The following is a 7972-nucleotide window of genomic DNA, read 5'->3' on the forward strand; positions in this document are numbered from 1 at the left end:
GCCTGAATGAAGTTTCCATACCCCTACATCCCTATCTCTAAAACAGCTCTTAGGAGAGTTTTGTGTGGAGGATGAATTCTGGGAGGCAGGGCTGTGAAGGAAGGGACAAGTGTCAGCTATGACCTGGGGGATGACGGAGGTCTCACTACCCTCCCCAGGGACAAAGCTGCTGTTGTTCGAATTCTCTCATGTCCTTTCCTACGATTCTCTATCTTTTTAGTAAACAAATTCAGCCCGGCGACCCTGTGAGGTCATTACCATCCCTTCATTTCACAAGTAAAATTGGCGCTCCAAGGGATTATATATACTGCAGGCTTTCTAGCTCGGAATCTTCACTGCTATTCAAGGTTTAAGCTACTGAGCTAAAGAATGGGCTAAAGGTTGCTGAAGCAATGAGTTGAAGAAACCTGGGTTCAGGGCCGAGGGCCGCCAGGTGGCGCGGTGGAGGTGCAGTGTGTGCCCCACCATCACCACCACCACCACCACCACCTCCTCTGTCATGGGTGGGACGCACCTGAACCCAGTGGGGCGCGCCCCGGGAAGTAGACTAGCAGGGTGGGGCAGGGAGCAGCTCTAGTCCTTGGCTCTGAGTAGGCGCGGAGGGCCGCTTTAGTTAAGTCGCTTGGACCGCGGGAGCCTCTCGAAGAGTCACGCCTCCACCAGGAGACTGCCCGGCTGCATCAGCTCTTCTGCTCTACGCTCCCCAGCGTACAATTTATTAGGGAGCTTCAAGGGATAGAATAGAAACGACCAGTTCAGCCAGGAGGTGGGGCCGGCCCCACCTGTCGCCAGCGGAGAGAGGGGCGGGAGGGGGAGGGGCTTGTCTCCTAGGGACCACCCCCCCTCCTGGTCCCCAAGCCCCGGGCACGCGACGAGATATAAAGCAGTCGGGAAACAATGCGCCTGCAGATCGCGCTCCCGCGTCGATCCCGGGAGCGTCCTGGCTGCCGTGTGCGAGCGAGGCGGGGAGAGCGCGCACGGGGGGCGCGCTCGTGAGTGCGGGGCCGCGCGCTCGGTGGCGCGCATGTGTGTGTGTGCGGGCTGCCGGGCTTCCCCGAGCGGGCGGGGAGCCGCTCCGCTCCAGGTGGCGGGCGGCGGGAGCGAGGTGAGGCTGCGGGTGGCCCGGGAAGGGGTCCCCAGGGGACCGGCGGACTGCAAGGCTGCAGACTGCCTTCGAGACAGCGCGCCCCCGCTCGGCCCTGCTGTGCCCCGGGAGCTGAGCTCCGGGCGGTACTGGCAAAGTTTGCTTTGAACTCGCTCCCCTCAGCCTGGTCGGCCCGTTGCGAGCTGCCCTGAGCAAGCTGACCCCAGGCGAGGCTTCCCAGGAGCAGGGACCAGGGCGCGGGCTGCAAGCTGGTGGGCCTGGGGAGAGACCAGAGCCCCGCAGCCAGCTGCAGCGAGGGACTCGGAGCCGCCTCTTCCCTCGGCGGGCACCGCAGTCAGCACGTCTCCCCCTTCCCTCCCGCAGGGAGCGGACATGGACTTCGACTCGTATCAGCACTATTTCTACGACTATGACTGCGGAGAGGATTTCTACCGCTCCACGGCGCCCAGCGAGGACATCTGGAAGAAATTCGAGCTGGTGCCGTCGCCCCCCACGTCGCCGCCCTGGGGCTCCGGTCCCGGCGCCGTGGACCCAGCCTCTGGGATCAGTCCCGGGGAGCCGTGGCCTGGAGGGGGTGCCGGGGACGAGGCGGAATCTCGGGGCCATTCGAAAGCCTGGGGTAGGAATTATGCTTCCATCATTCGCCGTGACTGCATGTGGAGCGGCTTCTCCGCCCGGGAACGGCTGGAGAGAGTGGTGAGCGACAGGCTGGCCCCAGGCGCGCCCCGGGGGAACCCGCCCAAAGCGCCCGCTACCCCGGACGGCACTCCTAGTCTGGAAGCCAGTAACCCGGCGCCCGCCACCCAATGTCAGCTGGGCGAGCCCAAGACTCAGGCCTGCTCCGGGTCCGAGAGCCCCAGCGATTCCGGTAAGGACCACCCCGGGGCTAGCTAAGAGGGAGGCACCCCTTGGGTGGCCAGAGCTCTATCTACCGCTGTTTGAAATCAGGCATTAGATCTTAAACCTTCCCATCACCTCCCCATTTTCTGACTGAAGCTGTCGGTGTAGCCCCCAGCTGTGTCTGTCTGGCACGTGGGTGTGTTGGTAAACAGTTTGGAGAAGTGGGGAGGGAGCCTGCGTCCCTCTGTTGGTGATTGGAGCCCCAGGGGACCAGGGCGACTTGGTGAGGGTTGGAGCTTTAGAGAGGACAATACTCGGGTTGGACTGTAGGGGATTTCTGTCATTGGGAGGTTGAAAGGTTCCCTTAAGAGTCACTCCAAGATTGAAGCTTTTTTGTTGCTGCCTCTTTCCCTGGGAAACTCACACTTCCCTACGGGCGAAAAGACTAAGATGCCTTTTGTGCCGAACCAAAAGCCTTCTTCCACTGGAAAACCTCGATCTCCCGCCTGCTGTACTTTAAATTGCTAATTCTCTTCTCTTACCCCAGTCCCAGTCCTTACCACTTCTCATCACTAGTGACTAGTGAGACAGGTAGAGGGAGAGTAAATGCTCCTCTTAACAGATGAGGAAACTGAGGCTTAGAGACAGGAAATCAGTAAAGTGAGCCCCAGCCTCCTACTGTCTAGCCGCCTTCTTTTCCCAGCCCTCTTAGCTGTCTTTCTTGCTGTTTAGAGGATCTTCCTTGTAGCTTGTTTGAGAAGAGCTACACGATGCCTGTTGATTTGGCCTTAGGAAGGGATCCAATCTCCCGCCCAATACATCTGTGGGCTTCAGCTGCTCTTCTACATTCAACATTCCTGCTCGGTCCCATCTCTGGTATTGAGATAATGGTCGTAGCGCCCCAGGCCTCCCTCCATCCTGATGAAGAGCAGACTTCACTGAGGTCAGACCACCTTGCTCTTCCCCTAGCCTCTGAGCACCCCCCACTCAATGCAAGTACAGGAAGGGATGCTATTGGAAGTGCAGCAGGGAGCTTTGGGCACATTCACTTCGACAGAGAAAAGTCACTGCAGCGATCAAGAATAATGGACTTGTGAAAGGGAACTGGGGAATTGGATGTGGAAGTTGTTGTACGTATATGGAGGGAAATGAGAACAAAATTAAAAGTCTCTTTTTCTTCGATGCATTGTGTTAAGGTCGTTTTTAACCTGCGACAGGAGTTTTTATGTTTGTCTGGTGCCTCAAATAGGAATCTTGAGATCAAGAAACTAGTGAAGATCCAGCTCTACAAGGGCTGTTAGAGAGATCATTTTGGAAATTTGGAGATCTTTATTTGCAATCCAGACCATCATAAATATAACAGGGAAAGAGGCTGATCTGGGCCTCCATTTCTTCTTTTGAAAATGAGGAGGAATGAACTTGGTTGTCTTGCTGAGGACATCCCTTATCTTGTAGAATCTGATACTACTTTCTGCAAAGGAGAATGGTGTCTTAAATGATACCTTCCTTAGACACAGCCTTCTGTGCTGTGAGATTTAACAATGAAAATTAAAGGTTTGGGATGTACAGAAACTTGAATCATTTTCTGACCTGCCCTTTAACCTGAACCTGTTTGTGGGCTCCTGGTTCACTCTCTGGCCACATGGCCTAGAACAAAATGCAACAGATTGCAAACAATGAGGGGGTGGGGTGGGGAGGGTGACTGACGGCACAGCTCAGCCAATAGGGATTAGGGGCTGGGGAAAACAGCATTCCAAACACTGCTTAGGCAGCCAATCACAGGCTTTGAGGCCAGGGGGCTGAATGGTCAGGTTTTATTAATGGAGAAATAATGCGATTGTCCACACAATGGAAACCTTCCTGACAAAGGGGCTCAAGCCTCCTGATATGTAAAAGAGGCTGAGGACGGAGCTCTTCTGTTGCCGGCCAGAATGCTTTAAAGGTGGCCTTCTGTGTTGAGGACTACAAATATGGGGAGCAGGAGGGTCTTTCCCTAATTGCCTGATCAGATTGGCTTCATCTCACAGACCTTCCAGCTAGGGAATAGTAGGGACACTTCTTGGTCTATCCGAGTCCCTGGCATGTTGGCCTTTGTATCTGGGTCACTCCGCTGTTCCTTCTCCGCCTCTGGTGCAGCCCATTGGGAAATGGTCGCTTGTACATTTGCAAAGTTCCTGAGGCTCTCGTGACCTGTGATTATAAATACGACCCTCTTCTGGTCCAGGGGTGGGGGTGGGGCAGATGACCTATAAATGATGGATGGCTTTAGAAACCCATTGAACCCAGGAACAAAATGCTCCTGAGGGAAACCCTTCCCCTCCCCTCTGTGACTGAAGAGAACCGGTTGTAGCCCTCCCTCTCCCGCATCTTCAGCTGAAAGGATGGCAGAATGGAGAGGTGGGGGAATAATAGGATTTATAACTTGTGAAAAGTAACAATCCCCTAGCGCAGGCTGTGCTGGGCAGGAACAAAGGGCAACTCTGCCCACAGACCCCTCATTTACAATTCTGATGGGGCATGAAAGAGCCCGAATGGGGAAGATCTTTATAGCTAAACTTTGTCCCAGGCCGGTAGCTCTTTCTCTCCATCCCCCTCAGTGGGGGAGGAGAGAGCCTGTGCAGACTGGGGGCTGCTGGCTTGGGTCTACCTTTTGTTCTTATCCAAGCCTTGTTGTGCAGAAGGGAACTGGAGACTATTTTCCTTGTTTATTTCCTCTCCGCTATGGCGGCGTTTCTCTGGCCTAAATGATTTGGCAGTCTCTCTCCTCACTTCAGTTTGGCGATCTCAAAAACATGGACGTGCCATCTACTCTCACAGGCCGAGACATTGAGAACTGGGGTTGTAGGGTGTGTGTATGTATGTGTTCCTCATGGGGTGTATTTGTTCTCTCCATATCTCTTCTTGAACAGAAGGCGAAGAGATTGACGTGGTGACGGTGGAGAAGAGGCGATCTCTGGACATCCGAAAGCCAGTCACCATCACGGTGCGAGCAGACCCCCTGGACCCCTGCATGAAGCACTTCCACATCTCTATCCACCAACAGCAGCATAACTATGCTGCCCGTTTTCCTCCAGAAAGTTGCTCTCAAGAGGGGGATCCTGAGCCAGGTCCCCAGGAAGAGGCTCCAGAGATAGAAGCTCCCAAGGAGAAAGAGGAGGAGGAGGAAGAAGAAGAGGAGGAAGAGATTGTGAGCCCCCCACCTGTCGAAAGTGAGGCTCCCCAGTCCTGCCACTCCAAACCTGTCAGTTCTGATACTGAGGACGTGACCAAGAGAAAGAACCATAACTTCTTGGAACGGAAAAGGAGGAATGACCTCCGCTCCCGGTTCCTAGCCCTGCGGGACCAGGTTCCCACCCTGGCCAGCTGCTCTAAGGCCCCCAAAGTCGTGATCCTCAGCAAGGCGTTAGAATACTTGCAGGCTTTGGTGGGGGCTGAAAAGAAAATGGCTACGGAGAAAAGGCAGCTCCGGTGTCGGCAACAGCAACTGCAAAAGAGAATCGCATACCTCAGTGGCTACTAACCGACCCAAACGCCTGACTTCTCTGTCTCAGACACAAGCTTAGTTTTTTAACCTCTCTCTCCCTTTTAGTAATTTGCACATTTTGGTTACAGCGGGGCAGTCTGGACAGTAGATCCCAGAATGCATTGCAGCCGGTGCGCACACAATAAGGGCTTGCATTCTTGGTAACCTCGAAACCCAATTCTCCCTCTTCCCCGACCGACTCATGGGAATGCTGTCCTTCTCTGGCGCCTTTGGCTTCTCAGCAGGAAGCTACTGAGGAGATTTGGGGTCTGCTTAGCTCACTAGCTCCTGACGAAAGGCTGACAGATGCTATGCAACAGGTGGTGGACGTTGTGGTGGGGCTGCAGCCTATGTGAAATCTCACACTGTGCTGGAGCTTTAGGCTAGGAAAGGATGCTGCTCTCACTGCTGTCTCTGGGGATGATCTGAAGACAGCTGGGCCTGAATACTATCCCCCAGGCTCTGTTTTCCAGGAGGCAAGCGAGTCGTCCCGGGCGAAGACATGCTCGCAGACTTGATCAGCGTGGAGCATTACCTCACTGTCAGACACTTTACAGTAGCTGGGGAGTGGAAACCTTTAAGATAGAGTTGGATGGTAGGCCACACCCTTCCCTCTACTCTCAATGCTATGACTTTGAGAAAGGGCTTGGCCTGTAGAGTCTTTGTCTCAGCTCTCTGGGCCTTCTCTGAGAGGGACCTTTCTATCCTCACAAGGGACCTTTTTGTTTCTTCCTGCCTTTGTTATGCAATGGCCACCACAGCACCCTTTCACACAGACCAGAAATATTTCCCCAGGACATAGGGAAATGGGTCGCAGTCCAGGACCTGGGGAAGCCTTGGCATCCTGACTCATGACCAATGTTCCTTTCCCAGGTTTTCTGCAGGGCTATTTGAGGCCCAGCTTGGAACCTTTTCTCGAGGCAGTTAGTTACAAGGTGCCTCTAAGGACAAGCCCTATCGCTTCCTCTTTCCCACCTGCCTCTCTGTCAGATCTTGACTCTTGTCTACATTCTGCTGGAACAGTGCAAACCTGTCCTTCTCGAGCCACTTCAGTGAGTTTGCTGGCTCTGCAGCCACCATCCTGATTCTCTGCCAGCCTGAGTCACACCCTTTCCCCCTAGAATCTGGGCCTTACGGAGAGATTCAGAGGGGCGCCACTTGGATTCACCTGATGCCCCCAGAAGGTACACTTCCTTCTTGGTGGGTTGTCAGGGTGCCTCTAGGAACGCTACTCAGCCAACAAGGAGAGTTTGCTCCAGCTGTGTTCTGCAACTCCCTGTGGAATCTAAGACCAGCCCTCAATCTAGGAAAGTCACCCAAGCTAGCAGCCGTCCTGTGAGCATCTTCAGGAGATCCTAAGCTTTGCCTGAAAGAAGGATCAGACTTGTCAGAACTCTACCCAGGAAAGCAGATCCGTTCCTGCTGGCCCCGGGCTTGGAAGTAGGGGTACAGTGTGGGGGACAGACAGTAAGTAATAACAGGTGGCTCTCAAAAAACCAGCTACCACTTCCAAATTGCTCCCGACCTTGATGGCCTCCAATTGCTTCCTGGCCTCGAGTCCTAGAGGAAGCTTCGGAAGTGGCTGTTGTACCTGTTGGGGCAGGAGTTCTAGGCACCAAGGGACTCCTGGAACTATCTTGGGAGGACGAGTGATGAACAGGCTAAAGTCTCATCTGGATGGCTTGTGTTTTATAAGCTGCTGCGGGGTTATATGCTGTGGGCGTCTTTTGTTTTTTTGTTTTGTTTTGTTTTTTTAATACTGTATTTTTGTATGCTTTTTTGCAAAGTGGTGTTAACTGTTTTTGTATAAGAAAAAAAAAAAAAAACGAAAAAAAACCTCCTGTTGCAAGGGTCTGGTTTATTTTGAAAGGTGAGTTTACCTGAAATTTTGTATTTAGTTGTAATCATTAATTGCTTGATTTTAAACTGTTGCCTTCTGGGACATCTTCTAATAAAAAGATTTCTCAAAAAATGTCAGAGTGGAGGTAGCATATGCCATCTGAGTCTTCCTGAACCAGAGAAAACTTAGTTTGGAGTAGCCACAAGCAATCTGGGTAGCTGCATTTTTCTACCATGTTGCTAACCTGGTCATTCCACTCTGGGTCCCTGAATGCCCTTTCAGACATGTCTAAACAATGTCCTGTCGGCTCAGTACTCTGTGAGAACAAAATTCTCTAGTGAATTGCAGAGTGCTGAGTTGTAAGTTACAAGGCTTGAAATCCCAGCTCTACCTCTTCTGTGACCTTTTTCTCTTTGCCTTTCTGAGTCCTCCAGCTTTATGGGGGGGGGGGGGCGGTTTTTTGTTTGCTTGTATGTTTGTTTCGGGTTTCAAGTAAACTTGAAAGTTTAGGCAGAGGCAAGCGGATTTCTGAGTTCTAGGCCAGGGTCTACAGAGTGAGTTCCAGGACAGCCAGGGCTATACAGAGAAACCCTGTCTCGACCCCCCCCCAAAAAAAAAACAAAACAAAACAAACAAACAAAAAACAAAAGCAAACAGAAAAGCT

The 7972-nt window shown here is 52.8% G+C and overlaps 1 protein-coding gene across 1 annotated transcript; it reads left to right on the forward strand.

The window, feature by feature from the left end:
- The first annotated feature begins 891 nt into the window (after positions 1–891).
- Positions 892–7440, forward strand: Mycl (MYCL proto-oncogene, bHLH transcription factor). Its single transcript, XM_021199911.1, has 3 exons — positions 892–1105; positions 1469–1973; positions 4855–7440. The coding sequence occupies exons 1-3, from the start codon at positions 1025–1027 to the stop codon at positions 5463–5465; spliced, it is 1197 nt and encodes a 398-aa protein (XP_021055570.1). The 5' UTR covers positions 892–1024; the 3' UTR covers positions 5466–7440.
- Positions 7441–7972: the final 532 nt, after the last annotated feature.

This window comes from Mus pahari, chromosome 6 (assembly GCF_900095145.1).
Source record: "Mus pahari chromosome 6, PAHARI_EIJ_v1.1, whole genome shotgun sequence".
NCBI lineage: Eukaryota > Metazoa > Chordata > Mammalia > Rodentia > Muridae > Mus > Mus pahari.

Coding starts and splice junctions, on each gene's coding strand:
- Mycl (XM_021199911.1), top strand. CDS start 1,025: ATGTGTGTGTGTGCGGGCTGCCGGGCTTCCCCGAGCGGGCGGGGAGCC. Junction 1,106..1,468: donor TGGCGGGCGGCGGGAGCGAG/GTGAGGCTGCGG, acceptor TCCCTCCCGCAG/GGAGCGGACATGGACTTCGA. Junction 1,974..4,854: donor CGAGAGCCCCAGCGATTCCG/GTAAGGACCACC, acceptor CTTCTTGAACAG/AAGGCGAAGAGATTGACGTG.